Source organism: Petaurus breviceps, unplaced genomic scaffold (genome assembly GCF_028583685.1).
Source record: "Petaurus breviceps papuanus isolate PSGF00001 unplaced genomic scaffold, PetGlider_PUasm1.0 182, whole genome shotgun sequence".
In the NCBI taxonomy this organism is placed as follows: domain Eukaryota; kingdom Metazoa; phylum Chordata; class Mammalia; order Diprotodontia; family Petauridae; genus Petaurus; species Petaurus breviceps.
In genome coordinates this window covers 2658776-2683084 of record NW_027185786.1, presented here as the reverse complement: position 1 = coordinate 2683084, position 24309 = coordinate 2658776, and the positions used below count along the sequence as shown (strand labels likewise).

Below are 24309 nucleotides of genomic sequence, written 5' to 3'. Positions count from 1 at the left end.
ATCTATCTATCTATCTATCTATCTATCTATCTATCTATCTATCTATCTATCTATCTATCTATCTATCTGTCTATCTACCTGTCTGTCTGTCAGTCTGTCTGTCTACTCACCTACCTACCTACCTGTCTGTCTGTCTGTCTATCTACCTACCCATCTAATCCATCCATCCATCAATCCATTCATCCATCCATCTGTCCATCCGTCCATCTGTCTGTTTGTCCATCTGTCCATCTGTCTATCTCAAAGATTTTGAGAAAAAAAATACCACACCAAATCAACAAAGCAGTTCAAACTATAATTGAATCTATATTTTTTCTCCAATTTTTCAAGTGGACTAAAGCCAGAGCATGCCAATATTTCCAGAACTGACAGAACCTCAAACCAATCAATGTATCTTTAAACAACATGGTGCTTTTTTTTCCGGTTTGTTCCCAACATAAAATCAGAATAAGGGCAGGATTAAGAGGCTGAACATGGAAGGTGATGGGGGAAATGGCAGGTTTTATTCTCAACTTGTATTCTAGTTAGTTCTAGGTGAATTATTTATCATTATTATTAGAGAGGGGGCTGAGTAGAATTTGCTTTCTCCCTCTTCTCCGCTCCCTCCCTCCCCCGCTCAAGTGCTGCTGAGCGAGCTGAGTCCACAGCCAGCCAGAACAGTGCGGTCATCAATGACCGGCTCCAGGAGCTGGTGAAACTCTTCAAGGAACGGACTGAGAAAGTGAAAGAGAAACTCATCGATCCTGACGTCACCTCAGACGAAGAAAGCCCCAAACCATGTGAGTGTGGAGGGCTGGGGAATGAGGAGTGGGGGAGGGAAGGCATCTTGGACACAGCTCCCAGATTGTTGTCACTGTTGTGCGTCCTTCATTCTGGAAGATGACCAATGGCATCGTGGGGTGATGTCTTCACTTGTGCATGAATTTGATGTAAGTGAGGAAGAGCTGAGCAAAATTTGGTTCCTAGATAGGTAAAAAATAGGTCATCTTCATTGTGTGTGTGTGTGTGTGTGTGTGTGTGTGTGTGTGTGTGTTGGGGGGAGAGAGGAGGACACAAAGAAGTGATAGAATCATAGAATGTCAGAATTGGAAGAGAGAATCTAGTATAACCCCCTTATTTCAGGCAGTCAATAAGCATTTATTAAGTGCCTACCATGTTCCAGACACTATGCTAAGTGCTGAGCATACAAAGAAAGGCAAAACCAACCAACCAACATTCATTCATTCATTTTTGTGTTTTGGAGGGGGAAGGCAGGGCAGTTGGAGTTAAGTGACTTGCCCAAGGTCACATGGCTAGTAAGCGTTAAGTGTCTGAGGCTGAATTTGAACTCAGGTCCTCCTGACTCCAGGACCAGTGCTCTATTCACTGCACCACCTAGCCACCCCCAACCAACATTTATTTAGCACCTACTGTGTGCCAGGAACTGCTGTACTAGATGCTGAGGATACAAAAAAAGGACAGAAGACAATCTCTGCCCTCAAAGATCTCACAATCTAATGGAAAAATAACATACAAAGAACCTGAAAAGGGGGAGTGGGCAAAGAAGAAGAGGGAGGGATCTGAGGTGGGAGCACAGATGAAGTCCTTCAGCTAAGTGGGCAATGATGAGTTGTCTTAAGGAAGTGGAGAATCTGGGAGGGGATGTTCATGTCCACCCTCTCCAAACAGAGGGAAAGAGGGGCCCAAGGGGCAGGGGAGGCAGGGGAGGGATTTCAAAGCTGATTTGCTCTTGTAGTAAGGTGAGTTTCTGGAGACAATTATGAATTCTCTTCCTTGTACAGATGAGGAAACTGAGGCTCAGAGAGGATTTGGCTCCTAAGGCTGAGCTCTTTTCCCTACACCACACAGCCTCTCTAGCACCAGCTCATGTTTATATAACATTTTTTCTCATGAGGCTAAGACTGGGCTAGGATGGTGCAGAGCCTTATTAACCCCATTTTACAGATGGAGATAACAGTTTCAGAGAGATGAAGGGTCTTCCTCAAGGTCCTAAGAGTCAGGTCCAGAACTCAAGCCAAAGTCCTCTGACTCCTGGTCCACAGCTCTTCCCACTCTCCAGGGGCCTCTTCTCCAAAAGCCCCCAGGACCCTCCAGGGAAGAACTAAGATCTCTTTAAACAAATGGTACCCAGGATGGGCACAAACAGATGCTCATCTGAGACACCCAGTCCTCCTCCCTCATTGCCCCTCCCCCAGGCACTCCTGGTTCTGAATGGCTCTAGAGGACAGCATCCAAACTCTTACCTGGCAAGAATTTCTGGGCTGCTGTCCAAGCTCTCTGAGGAGGGAGCCGTGTAATCTGCCCCAGGAGAAGGCTCTGATGGCTGCTTGGGATGCTGGAAGTCCACAATGGCCACTTTACTCAGTTCTCACAATATGCTTTCCTATAGCTGTGACTGGTACAGGATGAGGAATAATTTCTCAACTAATTGATTCGTTTTCCTCAATTTACATTGCCCTGCTATTTGGAACAGACACTCCTGCATGCCCTTTCTCTTTAGTTCTTGGGAGGAGAAAAGTGTATTGCTAGATCTATGAGGCTAAATAAGCTGAAATAAATGACTGCGATGTCTGCCACCTTCTCCTGTAGCCCCTGCCAAGAAAGCCCCAGAACCAACACCGGATCCCAAAGCAGCCGAGGCTGAAAAGGCTGGAGAGGAGGAACACTACTGTGACATGTTGTGTTGCAAGTTCAAACGTCGCCCATTGAAAATGTACCGATTTCCTCAAAGCATTGACCCCCTCACCAGTAAGTAATGGATGGAAAGTTATCCTTCTTATGCAAAGAATGGCAGCATGGTACCAGGGATGATGGGAGGAGGGAGGAAGAGGTGCTGGCTGGCAGGTGGTCCATGGGTCAGTGTACCTGAACTCAAAATAAAGGTGGATTAAGGATCATGCCTTTGATCAGGAGTTCTTAATCTGGAGTCCAGGGACTTTGCTAATTGTATTTCAAAATAACTAGTTTCCTCTGTAGCCCTCTGTATTTTATTATATGCATTTAAAAGCTTTATTCTGAGAAAGGGTCCATGGTCCTAAAAAGATTAAGAACCCTTATGTGAGATGTATACTGTGACTTCTGATTTTCAAAGGAGAAGAGAGGCAGTATTGCTTAATGGTTAGAGAGCTGATCTCAGAACCAGAAGAACTTGTGTTTGACACATACTGGTTGTAGGACCCTGAGCAAGTCTGCTCTAGGAAACTCTAAGTCTCTATTGTGGAAAAGGTTGCCAGCCTACATTGGTGGTAGAAGTGTCCTCACCTGGGAATTCCTTATACCAATGAAATCCTATAAGGAAAGCTTCTATCAGTGAAAATCATGGGAATGGTACTTATCTCTATCTACTTTTCAAAGTACTTTTCCTCCCAGAAACATTAACTCATAGGAAGGAGGTGTGTGTTGTAGTGACTGTCACTCTGTGACTGGGTCCCATCTCAACAGTCCCAATCTTCTTCCATACTTTTATATTCACCCTCTGTTCATCCTGAGGGCATACATCTTTGGGTCACTCCCTGCCTTTTCACTAAATACACTTAGATGCTTTGCTATCCCCTGTCTTTTCTATCTGGAGGATCAGAAAAGGGGGAATACTATAGTGCTCGCTTCCTCTAAACAATCACATTTTTGTTTCTTTCTGGACCCCTGTCCAACCCTCCCACCTTCCTCCCAACACTCTCTTGGAATATGTTTTGACATCTCCCTAAGCATTCCTTCTGCTCCAGTGGGATCTAACTACCACTTTTTTTCTTTTTGCTTTTTGGAGGGCAGTTGGGGTTAAGTGACTTTCCCAAGGTCACACAGCTAGTTTTTGTGTTATGTGTCTGAGGCCGGATTTGAACTCAGGTCCTCCTGATTTCAAGGCTGGTGCTCTATTCACTGCACCACCTAGCCACCCTAAAGCACCACTTTTCTCCCCTTGGAGTTTCTTTATTTTGTCACAGATCCATTTGGCAGCATGGTAAAACTTATGGCTCTCTTCTCAGAACAAGGTTTTTAAATACATAAAGTAAAAACATGGGAGATTACAAAGGAGCCCAATTAAATTGAAATCTAGTTATCAAAGTATTTTTTAGAAACGTGTTCACAGACTCTCAGTCCTAGGTCCTAGGTCCTTCTGCTGGGATTTTCTTTACTCTCAAACAGACTCTAGAGAGAGTGAGAGATTTAAGGTAGTGCAACATCTTTGAGTTTCTGGCTCCCTCTGAACCTTCTTTTTTCTCTTGTCACCTCTGAGATTTCCCTCTGCATTCTCCATCACTCACCCCATGTTAATGAGTATTAGTCAGCAGAATGTCGATTCACTTTTTCTTCTGAAGTGTAAAAAAACACAACAAATTCATCTCTCTCTTAGGTTCTTTTGGCCAAGATGTCTCTTTCTTTGGCCTTTCACTGATCTAAGCTTTGTCTTGCCCAAGAAATACAAAGATATTAATTTCACTGTTAGGTTTCCCTTGCTAATTATACTTATTTACCTTTCTCGTGTTTCTCTTATTTGGAGAACTTACACCAGTCAGTCAATAAACATTTATTAAGTGTTTATTATTTGGCAGGCACTGTGCTAAGGACTGGGCAAAAACCCTATTCACTTTTGATTTCTTTTGAAGGAATGATTCAAATTCTGATCTTTTGCTGAAAATCTCTTTTTATAAACTGATGTAATTAAGGCTCAAGTTTGAATGGTGTAAACTTTTCCTGGGCTTTTCAGAATGGCCTCTTTTCAATGTCTTGATTGATTCCTCAAAGATGAAAAAGAATTCTGAGTTATTTAAATTGATTTTCTGTGGTAGATGAAAAGCTTCCTCTTGGCTGCCTGAAATCTTTGTTGGTTGTCATTGAAGTTCTGACATTTGACTATTCGAATATCTTTGTGAGCTAAATTTGCGATTCCTCTCTGTCTATAACCCATGAATTATTTCCTGAAGTATGGTATGCTTTTAAAATCATTTTTTTTCTCTATGAGATCAGGAGGCTTAAATTGTCTTTGCATATGTTCTTTCAGTGCTCTTTTTCAATACTATTCTGCCAAATTTTCTTACTCTTCTATACTTCTGAGGGCTGCCAGATCTGCCAGTGTCTTTTTCAGAGCTTCTGCTGGAGAAGTCTTCTCTACCATGTGTTCTAAATGATCAACTCTCTTGTTTGCCATTTTTATTTCTTTTTGAGGGCTCTCTTTTCTTCTCTAATTTCCATCCTATTTTTTTCATTTTAATTCTTTCAATTTTGTTCTGAACCATCCTAGAATTTCTTGCTGGTTTTCCATTATTTCTGCAAGTCCCACAGAATTTATTGCTTTACTTTCTCATTCACTAGGGGTTTTCAGGTACTATCTTTCACTGCATAGTATATATTTATGGCGGTTGTTTTCTATTTTTTCCCCCTTAATGAATCTCTTAGATAGTTTCTTGGTAGAGTTTCAGCTAATACTCTTAGAATCTTTCTATTCTAGTTGTTTTTCACCTAATCTTTTCTTCTGATCAAGATCATATTGGATTGGTCCCCTCAAACTCCTCCTCCTCTTCCTCCTCCTCTTCCCCTCTCCTCCAAAGCCCACAGAAATGTGTTTTCTTTCTTCTCTTTTTCTTGTAATCATAATAACCTTATTGGGCACAGTTCTTGATGTCCTGAGGTGGTGAAGGTGGCAGTTAGATTGAGATGGGTTTTCCCCATCTTTCCAGAAGTCTGTTTATTCCTCTTTGCACATCACTGTGCTTCCTTTCCTGTGCTTGGCTCCTTTTTCATGAAAGCTCTTCTTAGTAGGAGTCTTCCCTTTCTTTTGCTCCAATTGAGATCCACACTGTCTCCTGCCCATTCCTCAGTAGGAGCAGGGAGCCCACGACACTCCTAAGATCATAGATGTAGATTCAGAAGGGTCATTAGAAGCCATCTAATTTAACCGCCTCCATCTTACAAGTGAGGAAATCAAGGTTTGCTCAGAGAGCTCGAGCGGACTTGTCCAGGGTAACAGCAAACATCCACTGCAGAATCTGAGCCCAGCCATCACTTGGCCACCTGATGGCCACCATCTCATTTTCCATGATGAATCTGGACCCCCTCCCCCAAAGGACCCCACGCTCATGTGTGACTGACCACCACCTCTCTCTTCCTTTTAGATTTGATGTATATCCTTTGGCTGTTCTTTGTGGTCATGGCCTGGAACTGGAATTGCTGGCTGATTCCAGTCCGCTGGGCTTTTCCATATGAGACTCCAGAAAACATCCACCTCTGGCTAATGATGGACTATCTGTGTGACCTCATCTACTTGTTAGACATCACCGTGTTTCAGATACGCCTACAGTTTGTCAAAGGAGGAGACATCATTGTAAGTTGCTGGGCTACCATGAGACTCAGCCACCATAATGGATCTTGCTCACTCTCCATGGTGCTTGATAACTGACAATTTATTCTCACTTGTGCTTGGCACAAAGATCTGGAAGCCAGGGAACTGACCTCGGTTTCAGCCCTAACCTTGGACTTCTCTGGTCTCAGTTTTTTCCTCTGTAAAAGGAGAGGGTTGGGTTTTAGAGGCATGTTGCTGAAAGAACCATGTATACATATAAGTAAATAGAAAATATTTTCAAAGTAATTTGGCAAAGTGGGCAGGAGAGGGGAGCACTTAACGGGAAAGATCTCATGTAGGATGTGGCAATTAAATAGGGCCCAGTGGAAATTTGAAGGGAGTAGGGATTTTAAAAAGCAGAAATGAGGAGTATATTTCAGGAAGGGGGTGGGGGGAGCCTGTGCAAAGGCATGGAGATGGGACATTATTAATAATGAACGCAAGTTGACCAATTGGAACGTTGAGCGCATGAAGGAAGTAATGTGTAATAAGCCTTGAAAGGTAGGCTAAGACCAGATTGTAAATGCCCAGCAGGGGAATTTGCATTTGATCTTAGAGTTAATAGGGAACCATGGGATATTTTTGAGCCGGAGTATAACATGATCAGATGTGTGTTTTAGGAATATCAGTTTGGCAGCTGTGTAGACAAATGGATTAGAGACTTGAGCCAGGAAGACCAATTAGAAGGCTAGTGTAATAGCTAGGTGAGACGTGAGGAGGTCACGAACTGGAGTCAGCCATGTGGGTAGAAGAAAGGGGGCAGATGAAAGTGATATTGTGAAGGCAGAAATAACAAGACTTGGTAAGTCTTCATTGATTATAGGGAATGAGGCATATTGAGGTTCAGGATGACTGCGTATGTGAATCTGGGTGGCTGGAAGTATGGTGGTGTCTATGACAAAAACAAGGAATTTAAGTTTTGGGGAAATACTAATGAATTGTATTTATATATTCTAAGTTTGAGATCAGTCAGTCAATCAATAAACATTTATTAAGTGCCTACTATATACCAGGACCGACGATACAAAAAATGGCAAAAGATAGTCCCTGCTCTCAATGAGCTCATGGTCTAAAGGATATGCCAATGGGATATCAAATGGGCTGTGTTCAAGTCATATGGTGATGATATAGGACTAGACTTAATAAAACAGAGACTAGGGATGGATGTATAGATCTGACAGTCATCTGCATAGAAATTATAGTGAATACATGGGAGTCAATGAGATCACTAAGAAAGGGGTTGTAAGAGAGAAGAGAAAAAGACCCAGGACAGAGCCTTGGGTTCTGGAAATCATAGTTAGAGGATGGGACACTCATAATGGCCCTTCGAAGGAGACTGAAGAAGAATCCAGCAGGAAAGAGGAAAACCAAGAGACAGCAGTGAACCAGAAGTCATGTCAAGTCAAATGAGGGAAAGTCTGGAGTGTAGAGGGGATCCAGGAGGCAGAGGGTACTTGATGGCATAAATGCTGCAGAGAGGTCAAGAAGGATGAGGACTGAGCAAGGATCATCAATGTGTCAGTTAAGAGATGTCTGGTAACCCCAGAGAGAGGTGTTTCATTTGAGGGATGAGGCTGGGACCCAGACTGTGAGGGGGCAAAAAGAGAAACAGAAAACACCTTAGCAACTTATTGGTTCTTCTTGCCACTGTTTTACAGATGGAGAAACTGAGGCCCAGAGAAGGGAGGGGGAAGTGCCCAAACTCACCTAGACAGTTTAGTGACAGAGCTAGGAGGTATTTGGACTTGCTTTGGTGCTCCCTCTACTGGACCATATAGTCAGTGTCAGGAAGCAGTCACCTTGCCCAGGATGCTTGGAAGAGGCCAGCCTCTTCCCTGTCCCAGGGTTTGGCTTGCTCCCAAAGAAGTGATCCTAGGAGCACCCACTTCCCGACCATATTCATATAGGGGATTATCTCCCTGAGCCACGGTGGCTAAATCTGATGCTTTTTCTTCCCATCAGAGAAACAAAACTCAGGTAACAGTTGAGTCTTCCATAATCCCTTCCTCATCATTTCCCAACAGATTGAGACAAATGTAGCCTAAGGAGGTCAGACAGTCATTCAACAAACATTTATTAAGCACCCATGATGGTAATGTGATGCTTTTTTGTCCATTCTCTTTTAGACAGACAAAAAGGAGATGCGGAACAACTACCTAAAGTCTCAACGTTTTAAGGTGCGTATTTTATACACAAGCTTTAAAATGCATGATTTCCTAGAGGGTGGGCAGCAGAACCTGGTCAGGCTAAGGTGGGCCATTTATTTACTCGCTCTGCAAACAGGCATGTACCACTTGCTACATTCGATGCCCGGTTCTGGGCACTGAAGGGATATGAAGAAGAGGGAAAGGAACAAGCATTTTACTTATTTTTCTTATTTAACATTTTATTTCTTTCCAATTACATGTAAAAACAATTTTAACATTAAGGAACAAGTATTTATTGAGGGAGTACTATGTACCAGGTACTATTCTAAGCACTTTACTCATTTGATACTCACAACAACCCTTGGAAGTGAGTACTACTATGATACTACCGTTGAGGAAACTGAGGCAGACAGAAGTTAAGTGACTCGTCCAGGGTCACACAGCTAGTAAGTATCTGAGGCTAGGTTTGAACTCAGGTCTTCCTGACTCCAGCCCAGTGCTCTGTCCATAAGGTTTCCTACCTACAACATGAACTCTATTTCAAATGTGCCAGGTGGCATTGCGGAAATTGGAGAAATCATGCAAATATGTTCATGTATTCATTCATTAATTCATTCCATGACACATTTCTTAAGTACCCACAATGTGCAACATGAAAGGCATTGTTTCCTAGGGTACAGACAGCTAGCCTGGGATGCTAGAAGTCCTAGGTTCTACCGGAGCGAATCATTTAGCCTCTGAATGCTCACTCTAGACAACTCTGTAAATTGCAGAGAAGAAGCCATCTGCCATCAGTAGAGGAAGTTTCCTCTTCTGGAAATTCTTTATACTAATGAAATCAATCTGATCTATATCCCCCACATGTAACACAGCTTGCTGGATGCTAGATGTCTATGTTGACCAGAACTTGGTTAAATAAAGTCTTTGTTGGACTGGAGGGCAATTCTGTCGATGTCTCTATATTGCAATCATATCCTTTAGAGGAAGGTGATCTGGAAATGTCAGATCATGTAGCCTAGAAAAATGACTATTGATGGAACACATTCTCTGGTTGCTGATGAATTTCTAATTCTAGCATATGAGCTGCTGAAATGAGTGCCCTGGCATATTTCTTCTTCTTTTAAAATAATAGTTTTTATTGATGGCTTCTATTTTTATATCATCATAGTTACTCCTAGTATCTTTCTTCTTTCCCTTCTCAGAGAGTCATCCTATATAACAAATAGTACTTTTTAAAGACCAAAAAAAGGAAAAGAAAAGAAAGAGAAAAATGAACACAACTGATCAATGCATTGAAAAAAGTGTGAAACCATGTGTAGTACTGTAGACCCCTCACCTCCATGAAGGGATTGGTTGGGGTGTTACCTCTTATTTCTTCATTCAAGTAATTCTTGATCTTGTTAATTAAAAAAATGTGGTGTATTGTCATTCTTTCTATTTACATTGTTATAGTTATTATGAATATTGTTTTCTTGCTTTGCTTGCTTCACCCTGCATCTGTTCTTATAGATCTTTTCATGCTTCTCTGTGTTCATCACTTACATAATTTCTTACAGCACAGTAATATCTCCTTACTGTACCATGTACCACATAGTACCACACATACCACAATTTATTTTGCCATTCCCCAATTGATGGACATCAACTCTGTTTCTAATTCTTTGCCTTGGTATGTTTCTAATCCTATCTTTCCATGTTCATCAAAGGCCCTATGGCTTATGGGTGTATCCAGTTTGTGACTTTCCTACTAATTTTGGTTTAAAATTTGTATTTTAGATGGATGTAATTTCTCTAATACCCCTTGACTTGCTCTATTTGAAAGTTGGTGTGAATTCCCTCTTACGGTTGCCACGGTGCCTAAAGGTAAGTCCCACGGCATACTTGGTTGGTATGGGGCCCTCCATCAACATAATGGATAATATCATCATCTCCCATGGGAAAGTGTATTCCTTCTGTGGCTCATTTTATAAAACAACCAATGAAAGGGAAAGGGAATCTATGGTAAAAGCTATGTCCTCATGGCAGGATATGAAGTGGAGGATTGACATCTGTTTAAAGTGGTCAGTGTGGATAGCCAGCCTTGTTGGCTCAGTTCCAGTATGGGTTTTAAGCTGTCTATTTTGACCAACAAAGGTAGCTAGATGGCTAGATAGAGCTAGATAGAGTAGTTAGAGCTCTGGACCTAGAGTCAGGAAGATCTCAGTTCAAATCCAGCCTCAGACACTCACTAGCTGTGTGACCCTGGGCAAGTCACTTTACCTCTGTTTGTCTTAATCTACTGGAGAAAGAAATGGCAAGCCACTTCAGTATCTTTGCCAAGAAAACCCCATGGTCAGTATAAACACACTATGGTCTACAGGGTCATGAAAAGTTGGACACAATTGAAAAACAGTTTTGACCAATTACAAAGGATAATGTTTGGCTGTCCACTTTTCTTAGTCTACTTAAATACACTTTAATGATGAGACCCTATGTCTAAATTGAGTTTAATTCAATTCAGCCAAAATTTATTGAGATCCTGTTATGAGAACTGTACTAGATTCCAGGAAAACAAAGACAAAAACAAAATACTCCTGCTTTCAAGGAGGTTACACAGGAGTAAATATACTGAGGGAAGCAAAGGAGTAAAATGCTGAGGGAAAATTTCCAGATAAGTAAATACCAAAATATATATTTACCTCCTCCATGACTATCCCACTTCCATTCACATTGTCAGGCTGCCTTAGAGGTGCCTAATTATTTCTTTCTTCAGCTTTCTGGTGGTAACTGTTAGAGTTTAGGAATTTCTATTCCATTGTTCATAAGCCCCCATCTGGTGTGTTCCCTATTGTTTATTAGCCAGCCAGAGTTAATCAGCTTTTAGCAAGAGATATTTACTAAGGCATAAAACAAGAATAATTGATTCAAAATCAATCTCTCCAGGAGTCATAAACAAACTCCCCCAAAGTACTTTCCTAGGGAAATGTGACCTCAAGCTTAAAAGAGAGCTAAGGAGTAAATCACAGATCCTGGTTAGACAGAAGTCCTTTTCTCCTATGGAATTCTCTTGAAGTTCCCCTTAGGTATACAGCTCTGTGCTGAACTCTGAGGGTTGGTGCTTTTGTGGAATTCATAGCTGCGCTTGAATTCTGTCCCAAAGATGTCACACTCCCTGAAAGTGACTTTTCTCAAAGTAGAGTTTAATTTACCCTCAAGTCACTACTGCCAGTTCTTATAGGAAGTCTAAGTCTTCCAAACCTTTGACCTTTCCAAGTTCACAAGATCATCCTTTGGTCAATAGGAGGTTAGTGTGACATCGCCTCTGGGTCCACTCTCCTTCACTTCCTTCCACCTTGCTGCCCTCTGGTAAGGGTTCAAGGAGTCTGCTTTCCCAAGTCACTTCTGAAGGTGAATGGTCTTTTTGCTCAGATTCCTTCTCTGATATTCACTGGTCCAGAAATCTGTCTAATTCTTTCAGTCAGTCCCAATACATTTTCTTCATAGGGATCTTCTGATTTTAGAGGGTCTTATTCACACCTAGTTTATGCCTTTAGTTTAATGATTAATTCATTAATGGAATCCAAGAGGCATATTCTCACCTGAAAAGGTATAAGAGCTGCAGCACATCTTGATAATTACATTAGCTGGGGTAGAGGGCTGTGGGACCCCCCTCCTCTTCCACAGACAAAAGAAAGTTGTGGGGATCAACCTCTTGGGGGATCAGGAATGGCCTTTTGCCTTTAGTACTTGAGCTGAACCTCGTTGAAAGTAGCTAATGGATGGTTCATAACCAAGCTCCTCACTGCAGTTTATTTTCTATATTCATCTCACCCTCTTCTTTTCATTTACAGTACATGGCTTTCTTTGAGTTCAATAACCGGCTTGAATCTATCCTCAGCAAGGCATATGTTTACAGGTGAGATGCAGTGGCTGAACACCACTTTTGATGGGAATACACAAGGGTGGAATTTTGCAGAGGGAATGGGTCAAATAATTTCTCTTTGCAAACACATCTGCCAAGTCTAAATCCCCCCGGGAAAGGAAGTGATCGTGTCTTTGGCCTTGCTAGGTCATTTTCTGAGATGTTTGTACACAGTACCCCGAGATGAGAATCTGCAATGGTCTTTTTTATTGTTATGATGCGTATTCCTCTCATAGTGGGAGCAGACACAATGGCCTCAGAGAAATGGCCTCATTCTTTATTTCAGGTGCAATCTGAGATTTTTCTCTTTGCTTTTTTTCTCTTATCATGGGAAGAAGGTACATCTTTCTCCCTCTCTTTGCTCTTGTAAATCTACTCTTTCCTTTCTTTTACAGAGTCATAAGAACCACAGCCTATTTGCTCTATAGTTTACATTTGAATTCATGTCTGTATTACTGGGCATCGGCCTACCAAGGAATTGGCTCTACTCACTGGGTTTATGATGGTGTGGGAAACAGGTAAGCACTTACTCATCTTCTCTAAGCCAGAAGGGTTTACTTAGGTCAAAGGCCTGTTTCTTCATAGCCTGTAATATACAACTGAGGCAAATATTCTGAATTGAGGCAGCATAATATAATAGAAGGCACACAGGACTTGAAGTCAGGAGACCTGAGTTTGAATCTCTGCTCTAAGACTTACTAGCTATGCGATTGTGAGCAAGTCACTTAGGCTCTCCAAGACTGATTTCTCATCTGTAAAATAGAGTTAAGAATATCTGTCACCCAACTGCCTCAGAAGAAGCTGGGGGATAGAGTGCTTAACCTGAGTTAGGAAGGCCCGAGTTCAAATCTAGCCTCAGACACTTACTAGCTTTGACCCTGAACAAGTCACTTCACCTCTATCTTCCTTAGTTTCCTCAGCTGTAAAATGGGGATAATCATTGCACCTATTTCCTAGGGTTGTTGTGAGGACCAAATGAGATAATAATTGTATAGTACCTGGCACATAGTAGGCTCTTAAGGAATGCTTAGTTCCTCCCTTCCTTTATAGAATTGTCATGGAGAACGTGAACATTAACATGCAATAGAGATGGTAACAATTATTATAATTACATAAATTTACCTATGTATCTGCCTCCATTTTGTTCCCAAGATTTTGAGTTAGACGGGACCTTTAATGATCATCTAGTCCAGTCCTCACCTTTTCCAGATAAGAAAACTTCAGGAGGCCCTTTTCCAGAGGTTCTCCAGGAAGAGAATGGAAGACCCAGCAGTCGGAGCTGGGTCCTTTGATTAGTGTCCAGAACCAAGGACAAACAGCAACAATAGCAACTTCCTGCTATGGTGATTTATCAGCTTTTGAGGCTCTTGTGGCCCTTTTAGCCAAGGAAACACAAATGGTTAGAAAAAAAAGATCTTGCTTAGGATCTGTTTGGGGCCCTCCCAGCTCTGAGGTCTGAGGTTCCGTGCTTGGGCTGGGGGTCAGTCACTCGTTGATGACTAAAGTAGGAGACCTTCCAGAATACAAGCCCAGCCCAGGCTATCTTTACACTTGGATGGTCCCTGTCTGTGCTCATTGGCAAGGTGGGAAGGCACAAAGAGGGCTGGTGTAATCATTGTCAACATTTTTCTTACCAATGTGCTGACATTTCTTTGTAAATGACATTAAAATTTGAGAGGGATCCCATTTTTTCCTCTGATAGGCAGTTCCAACAAGATCATTATGTGACTCTTTGGGGAACAAATTTTCTTTCAAAATAATCACATTTTCTTTTTTTTAAAATGCTTTATTAACTTCTGATTTACGTCATTCGTTTCCGCCAGATTTTGAGTTACAAATTTTCTCCCCGTTTTCCCCCCATCCATCCCCTAAAAACAGAAGTCCTACAGGATATCCCCACCTCCAATCTGCTCTCTCCCATATTTTCTCCCATACCCGTTTTGACTTTTCCATTGGATCTCTATGCCTCAGTGCCTGTATATCTTATTTCTTAATTACATATAAGATGGTATTAATAATAGTATATATATACATATACACACACATATATACATACACACACACACACACACACACACACACATATATATATATATATATTTGAATATTTGATTTTAAAACTTTCAATTCCAGATTCATTCCCTTCTCCCCCTGCCACCCATCCCCACTGGGAAGACAAGTAGTTCAGTATAGGTTGTACATGTGCGGCTAATGCAAAACAATAACGTAGTAGATATATTGTAAAAGACTGACTATATTTCCCTCCCTCCTATCCCACCTCCCACTTGTTCTATTCTCTACTTTGATCCTGTCCCTTTTCAAAAGTGGGTGCTTCCAACTTCCCTCCCCCCCCCAGCCTGCCCTCCCTTCCATCATCCCCCCTCTCATCCCCTTCCCCCCTATTCTCCTGGAGGGTGAGATCCCCTGTTTAATGTGTATTTCACTCCCTCCTCAAGCCAGATTCAATGGGAATAAGGTTGACCCATTCCCTTTTGCCTTCCTAGTCTTCCCTCCATTGTAACCATTTTCCCTTGCCTCTTCTGTATGAGATAGTTTGCCCCAATCTGTCTCTCCCCATCTCCTCTCATTATATTCCTCTCACCTCTTAATTTCACCTTTTAAGTATCATCCCTTCCTGTTAAATTGGTCCTGTGCCCTCTCTCTGTGTATACCTGTAAACATATATATAACATATAAACATTCACATATGTATTCATATGCCCATATACCCTCATATATAGACATATATATATTTCTAATCCCTTCAACTACTGAGAAAAGTTTCATAAAATACAATTATTTTTTTCCACGTAGAAATGTTAATAATTCAACTTTGATAAGTTCCTTATGATTTCTTTTCCCTGTTTACCTTCTCATGCTTCTCTTGCTTCTTGTGTCTGAATGTCAAATTTTCTATTCAACTCTGGTTTTTTTCAGCAAGAATTCTTGATAGTCCTCTATTCCACTGAATGACCAAATTTCCCCTGAAACATGATACTCAGTTTTGCTGGGTAGGTGACTCTTGGTTTTAGTCCCAGCTCCCTTGACCTCCGGAATATCACATTCCAAGCCCTTTGATCCCTCAGTGTAGAAGCTGCCAGATCCTGGGTTATTCTGATTGTGTTTCCACAATATTCAAATTGTTTCTTCCTGGCTGCTTGTAATATTCTCTCCTTAATCTGGGAATTCTGGAACCTGGCTATAATATTCCTAGGAGTTTTCTTTTTGGGATATTTTTCAGGAGGCGATCAGTGGATTCTTTCAGTCTCTATTTTGCCCTCTGGTACTAAAACATCAGGGCAGTTTTCTTTGAGAACTTCCTCGAGGATGCTTTCTAGGTTCTTACTTTGGTCATGGCTTTCAGGTAGTCCAATAATTTTTTAGTTATCTCTCCTGGATCTATTTTCCAGGTCAGTGGTTTTTCCCATGAGATATTTCACATTGCCTTCTATTCTTTCATTTGTTTGGATCTGTTTAACAGCATCTTGATTTCTCATAAAGTCATTAGCTTCCATTTGCTCCAATCTAATTCTGAAGCAATGATTCTCCTCATTGAGCTTTTGAGATTCTTTTTCCATCTGGCAAATTCGACTTTTTAAGGCATTCTCCTCATTGCCTTTTTGAGCCTCCTTTGCCATTTGAGTCAGTCTGTTTTTTAAGGTATTATTTTCTTCAGTCAGGCTGTTGACTCTCATTTCATAATTTTCTTGCATTGTTCTCATTTCTCTTCCCAATTTTTCCTCCACTTCTCTTATCTTCTTCTTAAGGTCCTCTATGGCCTGTAACCAGCTTGTATTTTCCTTTGAACCTTTTGGTGCAGGAGTTCTGACTTCACTGTTTTCCTCTTGTTCCATGCCTTGCTCCTTCTTGTCCCCAAAATAGGAGTGTAACGTTGGAATCTTCTGCTGCTTTGCTTCCTTTGCCTGCTCATTTTGCCACTCAATTATTTGACTTTTGGGCTTTTTGCCACAGTAGGACTCTGCCACCAGACAGGGGAGTTTTCGTCTCAAAAGCTGGGGTTTTCTCAGTTGCCGGAGGTATTAGATGGGTGCCCTCTCTGAGGTCTCCACATGCTCTGGCAAGCTGGACACACACCCCAGGACCTCCACCCTAGACTGCAATCCAGATCCAAGCAGGTTAAAGCAAGAGCGATTACCCCTCAGACTGGTGCTTGGTCCCCCTACACTCTGCAGGCCAGCAGTTGATGCCGCCACGTGGCTCTGGCTGGCTGTGCCAGCATCTCAGCGGTTTCTCGCCCTGGGGGTAGAAGCCACGCACTCCCACTTACTGGGTTCCAAAGTCCAGACTGCACTGGCCTCTCACCTTGTCCTTCGCATCTATGTATTGATAAATCTGGAAACGGCCACAGCTGCTGCTGATCTGGAGTCCCTCTGGCAGGCGGCTGGTCAGGCTCGACCTGGGGCTAAAGCCTCGGTGTGGGGCTGGGCTCTGCTCCCAGAGCGCTGTGCTGGCCAATTCCTGCTGGCCTGCTGGGCTGTCCTCAGTGGGAGGTTAGCTTCTCTGTGTCATTTTGTGGGTTCTGCAGCTCCAAAGTTTGTTTAGAGTCCCCTTTTTTACGTGGATTGGGGAGGGTGGAAGCCAGAACCGCGGAAGGTCTTGCTTCTACTCTGCCATCTTGTCTCTGCCCCATAATCACATTTTCAATACAAAAATCATAAATTATCTAAATTATTCAAGGGTGGTTATGAAAGGAATGGATGATTTTCTTTTGGTCTTTTTGAAGGGGGTAAGGCAGGGCAATTGGGGTTAAATGACTAGCCCCAAAGTCACACAGCTAGTAAGGGTTAAGTGTCTGAGGCCAGATTTGAATTCAGGTCCTCCTGACTCCAGGGTCGGTGCTCTATTCACTGCACCACCTAACTGCCCTGGATGATTTTTTTGTATGTGTTTTTTTTTAATCAACTTACAAACTAGGTATTAGTAAACCCTTTCTATAGAAATTCTGGTGTCCTTCATAGCCAGCATCTCTCACACGTGATACATCTGCAGCCAGAGTATGTTGGGAATTCCTGGCATCTCCTATTGGATGGAATGTGTTATATACGCACCTGGAACTTATACTTCCCTTGGTACTCAAGTAGACCCACTCCCTAATCCTTGCCTCAGTTTAACCTAAGATATAGAATCATTGGGTCATAGATTAGAGTTTGTAGAGAACTCCTCTAGTCCAGCCCTCTCATTTTACAGATAGGGAAATTGAGGCATGGAGAGGCTAAATCCAAGGTCACATGGGTAGTAAATTGCCAAGGTGGGATTTGAACCCGCCTTCTCTGACTCTAAATCCAGTCCAATAATATCATATGTCTCTTGCTTACTCCTCTCATTAGAGGGTAACTTTCTGTCTTGGGTCCCCATTCCTGACATCAGTTGGTTCCACAGGCCTTTCCCAAGTGGGCAAACCAAGTCTTCATTCCTTTGTTCTCTGAGCGAGGAGGGGGAAGGTCATATACACATGCATTCCAGGAAGTCAATTGGCCAAGGGAGGGTTCCAGAGGGGACATCCTGAGCCACCAGCTTCTGATGGGGCCAGGAGAGACTTCTCCCTTGGAACAAGCAACTGGGAGGTGGGTGGAGGCTATGAAGTGGGTTCTCCTCTCCCTCTACCACACAGCCCCTTCTCCATAGCTTTGGCTTTATCTTGCCCCTTTTCTGACCCCTTGAATGTGAGACCCATAGGATGCTGACCCCTTGCTGTAGAACTCCACACATTTAGAGAAGATGGAATGGAAAGGGAGCAAAGGGGGAGGGGTGAGAGTGGCAGACAGTCTCTAGGAGCTTCTACCATGACTCTTGGGCCTTTGTGGAAGAGGGTCAGGAAGGAGACATCCCTCATTAATTCATGTCACTAAATTACATCATAATTCTGAGAGATCCTTGATGTGGAAATGCTTTACATAGGCTAATGATCCTCAACAGCATGTTGGGAAAAGAGGGGCATGGTACAGTGGGAAAGACGTTGAATCTGGAATCAAGAGACTGAGGTTTGAATCAGTGTTCCAGTACCCGCTAGCTGAGGGACCTTGGGCAAGTCACAGAATTTCTCTGAACCTTAGTGTCCCCGTCTGTAAAACAGGGCTAACACTTGCACTGCTACCACAGAGTCATGACAAAGGTGTTTAAAGCAGCCTCTAGGTGGCACAGTGCACAGAGCACTGGACCTAGAATCAAGAAGATCCAAGTTCAAATTGAACCTTAGACGCTAACAGTGTGACCCTGGGTAAGTCACTTAACCCTGTTTGCCTCAGTTTCCTCATCTGTAAAATGAGCTGGAGAAGAAAATGGTAAATCACTCCGATATCTTTGCCAAGGAAACCTTCAAATGGGGTCATGAAGAGATGACTGAAAACGAATGAACAGCAAAGGATTTACTGGCACATTCTGAATTTGCGATCAGGCAACAAGCATTTATTAAGAACCTACTGTGTACCAGACACTGAACTAGGAGTGCAGGTGCAGAGAAAGGCATCAGCCCAGTCCCTGCCCTCCAGGAGCTCACAGTCTAACAGAGGACAAATACGGACAAAGAAGATATCCAGTGGAAAGGGAGGGTCCTCTCAGAGAAAAGGCCCTGGTGGTGAGTGGGGCTGGGAAAGGCCTCTTACAGAAGACTGGATTTGTGCTGAGCATCAGAGGAGGCCAGAGATGAGGAGAGGTCCCAGGAGGGGCTGGGCTCTTCTGGCTCAGCTTGAACCAGCTCCCTCTGGTGGTTAGTGATAATTCTATCAATTCGCTAAGCAATGAATTCTTGGTTTCTTACCGTTACAAGTTACAATTTAATTCAATTAAACAAAATGTTTAATTAGCACCTACTATGTTCCAGGCCCCATGTTAAGAGCTAGGGATATAAGTATGAATAAAACAACCGTTAATCTGGAAGAGTGCGCTAGAATACAAGTTTTTAACCCCAGAATTCATGGAAGGGCTCCATTAATAAATTACAAAGGTCCAAGAACTTGGATGGAGGGGAAAAAAAAATTAAATCCCTATTTTCAATCACCTGGAGCTAAAATTTGTGTTTTCCTTCAACTGTTTAAAAACGTTATTGTGAGGAGGCATCCATAGGCTGTACCAGACTGCTGAAGGAACATGAAACACAAAAAGGTTAAGAACTTCTGCCACTTTCTGCCTGTGTGACCTTGGGAAAGTCACTTCCTTGGGGGCGGGGACCCTCATCTATAAAATGGAGTTGGAGAATGCCCAGTTCCTGGTACACGGTAGGTGCTTAGTAGATGTGTTTTTTTGACTGATGGTCTACATAGGATTTCTTCTTGACTCCAAATCCAGGACCCTTGCATGATGAAGGTATGTGGTGATATCACAGCTTCACTGTTTTCAAGAAACACAGTCTGGGAGGTGAGCTAAGATGTGCAAAAATAAACAAGGAAAAAGTCGCCTCTGGCTTCTTGTTTTTCATGAGCAACACAAAAGGAAGATGAAAAGGGGATATTTCCTGAAATGGTTGTCCAGAATGTGGAGGACCTGTTTCCAGGCATGCTGAAGGCATTCTGTAGGGGAGCATGGAACCTAGAATCAGGAAGACCTGACTTCAAATCCAGCCTCAGACACATGCTAGCTGGGTGACCCTGGATAAGTCACTTAACCTCAGTTTGCCTCAGTTTTCTTATCTGTAAAGTGGGGATAATAACAGCACCTACCTCCCAGGGTAATGAGATAATAATTGTAAAGTGCTTATTACAATGCACAGCACATAGTAGGTACTCTATAAATGTTAGCTATTATTATTTTTTACATCACCATAGTTACTCCCAGTATCCCTCCACATGAGAGTGGGTGCTTCTTAACCAAATTAAGATGTGCAAAAATAAGCAAGAGAAACATCTCCAGCTCCTTGTTTCTCATGAACAAATAGAGATGGCTTAAGTCACACCCCCACCTCTCTTCTCTTTTAGTTATATCCGATGTTATTACTTCGCTGTCAAGACCCTGATCACCATCGGGGGCCTGCCTGACCCTAGGACTCTCTTTGAAATCATCTTCCAGCTCTTGAACTACTTCACGGGGGTCTTTGCTTTCTCCGTAATGATAGGACAGGTGAGTAAAGGCAGGATCAGCGATGGCCTCTGCTGGTTAGTTTTGAAGGAAGTCCCTCCCCTCAAACATCTCTTGTGCACTGTCCAATGCGCTTCAATGACTGAAATCCATTCCCAGCTATTAGTTCTGTGGGTCAGACCCTGCCCCCCTACCTCCAGACCTCCTACTGGGACAGCACCTACTAAATCTCCAATCCCCAAGGAGGAGTGGGTTTATTGGAATCACCTGACAGGAGGGATCAGGGTAGAGGGAGAAGAACAGAGTGTCTAATGCGATGCAGGTGCTACTAAGGGGAAGTAATGGAGGATGAGCAGAATTTTGAGGGTACCAAAGCACAACTTCATGCTATACTCTTCCCAAGGGCCAATCCTATAGATTCTTTCCCCCTTGGGCTTAGGATTGGTTTAAGGATTTCAGCGCACTGGAGCTGGAGTTAGGAAGACTCATCTTCCTTCTTGAGTTCAAATCCAGTCTAAGATACTAGCTGTGTGACCCTGGACAAGTCACTTAACTCTTCTCAATTCAGTTTCCTCATCTGTAAAATGAGCTGAAGAAGGAAATGGCAAAACACTCCAGTATCCCTGCCAAGAAAACCCCAGAGGGGTCACAAAGAATCAGAGAGACTGAAATGACTGAACAACAACAAAGATTTCAGGGTGGGTGAGAGAGCAAAAAGAAGATAAGTAAATAAAAGAATGATAGGAAAAGATAGAAAGGGGACCCTGGAGGGATCTGCATCTCTTCAGAATTACAGGAGCAGAATTAATGCACTGTCCGGTACAATGGTACAAATGGGAAGAATGCTGGGCTTGGAATCAGGAAGAGCTGAGATCCTGTCTTCCTTTAGACACTAACTAGCTGTGTGATAGCAAGTCACATATCTTCCTTATCTGTAAAATCAGGGGTTTGTGTTGGACGGTCTCTAAGGCCCCTTCCAACTCTGAATCTATGACCCTTTAGTGATTCTGCATTTTGTGGTGGTCTTTGGGCTCATGACTAAGTCGACCTCCATGTTTGGGCCTTCCCCAACCCTTGTCTCCCTTTGGGAATGCAGGGATGTCTTGAAGTTCTAACAGGCTTTTTGTTGGATGCGAAGCAGCTCAGGACGGAAGAATCATACTGAAATGAATTCTAAGGACCTTTTCAGTCCTAAATTTTATGTGCCTGTGAGTTGGAGAGTTCAAAGGGATGTTAGAAGCCATCCAATCTGATCTTTCATTCAAAACATATTGAACAATTACAACAACGGAATTAGGCCTCCAGCCACCATGGTGCACATGGATCAAAATAGAGTGTTCAGAGCAAAGAAGGTGATAGAATCTTCTTGTCCTCTTCCCGGGCCGTCTGCAATGAGAGGATAATATTCAGTTTTAGGCAATGGAAAGACAATGGACTCATGAGATTGAAAGAACTCATTTTTCCAGAGTAACCTTGTTTCTATTTTTGATAGAGTTCTAGGACTGGAATGTTGGAGGGTTTATAGAGATACAGTTTACCTACATTTTGGCAAAGCAGTTGATGAAGTTTCTCATGTTCTCCTTGTGGATGAGATGGAGAGATGTGGGCTAGATAATAGTGTAGTAATGTGAATGTAGAACCAGTCAAATGGCTGGGCCTGAAAAGTTGTCATTAATGACTCAATGTCAACTTGGAAGGAGGGGGTATCTAGTGGGTCTGACCCTGTATCATATAATATTTTTATCAGTGATTTGAATAAAGTCTTAAATGGCAAATCTATAAAGTTTGCCGATGACACAGGGGGAGGGACAATAAACATACTGGACAATAGAATCAGGATTTCAACAGGCTCAGATGTTGGGCCAAATCTCATAGAATGAATTTTGATGATGATAAATGCAAATATTCACACTTGGATTCAAAAAGTAAATATTATGAGTACAAAACAGGAGGCATGGCTAGAAAATAGTCTGAAAGACCATTTGGGGGTTTCATATATTGAATGCTCACCATGAGTCTAGTATGATATGGCAGTCCCCGAAGCTAGTGAGATCTCAAGTTGGGTTAAGTGAATCATGGTGACCAGCTTGTGGTCAGTAATAATCTGATTCTCCTGGGCCATCTGAGACTTTCTAAATTATAGTGCTCATATATACTCTATATTAAATTGCTTGCCATCTTAGGGAGGGGGAGGGAAGGGAGGAAGGAAGAAAATTTGGAACTTAACATTTTATAAAAAAGAGGAATGTTAGAAATTGTCTTTACATGTTAATTGGGAAAAATACTAGTAAAACAAAAATAATTTAAAAAATTTTAGTGTTCAATTCTGGGTACCAGATTTTAAGAAGGACATTGATAAGCCAGAAGGTGTCTGCAGCAGGGATACCGGGATATTCAAGGTTCTGGAGACAATGTCGTGTAAAAATTAGTTGCAGGAATTAGTAATGTTTAATATGGAGCTATAACTTGATAGAAGTCTTCAAGTGTGTGAAGGGTTCTCATGTGGGAGAGGAAGTAGATTTGTTTTGTTTAACCCCAGAAGGCAGAACTAGGAACAATGGGTGGAAATTGGAGAGGAAGATCTATGATAAAACTTCCTAACAATTGGAGATGTCCAAAGTGAAATGGGCTGTCTCAGGATGTGGTAGGCAACCCTCCCCTCCACCAGAGGTCTTCTGGAAGATGCTAGGTGATGACTTATCGGGGTTGTTTCAATAAGGATTTTATCTCAGTTCTGGGTTGGGTTAGGTGAGCTCTCATCTCCCTTCCAACCCTGAGATTCTGTGATTTGTAAAAGTATCTTATGCATTGAGCTCAACTTGGGGAGGCCTCAGAAAAACATATTCCTAATATAAAGTATAAAAATGTCCAGGTGAGGATTTAAGGCATCCTCTTTAATTAAAAAAAATTGATTTTTCAGTTCCAAATTTTCTCCCTCTCTCCTCCACCCATTGAAAAGGCAAGAAATAAGATAGGAATTCTACATATGAAGTAAGATATTCTCTTTAAAAGAGAATACCTGGTAGCATCTAACACATTTAATTTAAATTGTGATTAAGTAGTGTCTCTTGAGTGGATGGACTCTCTCCTCTCTCCTTCCCAGATGAGAGATGTTGTTGGAGCGGCAACTGCAGGGCAGACATATTACCGGAGCTGCATGGACAGTACGGTCAAGTACATGAATTTCTACAAAATCCCAAGATCGGTTCAGAATCGTGTTAAGACCTGGTATGAATATACATGGCATTCTCAAGGCATGCTGGGTAAGATCTGTGTCCCATCAGAGGTTTCTGCTTCCATAAGGTTTTTGTTAGTTCAGCTTTATTTGTCTGATGTATTTTGCCAATAATATTAAAAGTAGCTCCCATTTGTATATTTTTCCCCAAACTTCTTTCCATTGTGATCTTTCAGAGTGAGGAGAAATGTACAGGATGTATGGATGCATCTAAGTGGAAAGCCCACTCTGCTACATCTCCCCTTCAAGTTTCTAGGGAACTCTGAGGGGTTTGTGAGCATCTCCAATGCTAGCACCAGCGCCAGCCCTCACCAGCAATGTTCCCCACATCGCCAAGTGTCAGTGACCAGAGTCCCAGTTTCATTTAACCATTTAACACCAATTAGCTTTTACGGAGGAATATTCACTTCAAAAAACACAGCAAGAATAGAAGTGTAAATATTTTCCCCAACCCCTCAGGGTCTTACTACATTGGTGTCTAGGAAGAGTATGCACATTCAGCACATTTCCTACATAAAATCAGTCCCATCAAATCCATTTTTAGATTTTGTATGATTTCTTGATGAGTCCTCATCTAAGCTACCCTGTGTAACATCCTGAAGTCTACTCCCAAAGTTCACTGAGAGAGAGAGAAACAGAGACAGAGAGAGAGAGAGAG

The 24309-nt window shown here is 42.3% G+C and overlaps 1 protein-coding gene across 1 annotated transcript in view; it reads left to right on the top strand.

Annotated features, from left to right (window-relative positions):
* Window positions 1-24309, top strand: part of CNGB1 (cyclic nucleotide gated channel subunit beta 1) — a 77580-nt gene that overhangs the window by 32584 nt on the left and 20687 nt on the right. Inside the window, exons 6-14 of the mRNA XM_069087590.1 lie at window positions 622-779; window positions 2590-2748; window positions 6111-6319; window positions 8464-8514; window positions 10261-10347; window positions 12315-12379; window positions 12781-12903; window positions 20317-20458; window positions 23520-23679. Of these exons, the coding sequence (XP_068943691.1) occupies window positions 622-779; window positions 2590-2748; window positions 6111-6319; window positions 8464-8514; window positions 10261-10347; window positions 12315-12379; window positions 12781-12903; window positions 20317-20458; window positions 23520-23679 (1154 nt within the window). The remainder of the gene's footprint in view (window positions 1-621; window positions 780-2589; window positions 2749-6110; window positions 6320-8463; window positions 8515-10260; window positions 10348-12314; window positions 12380-12780; window positions 12904-20316; window positions 20459-23519; window positions 23680-24309) is intronic.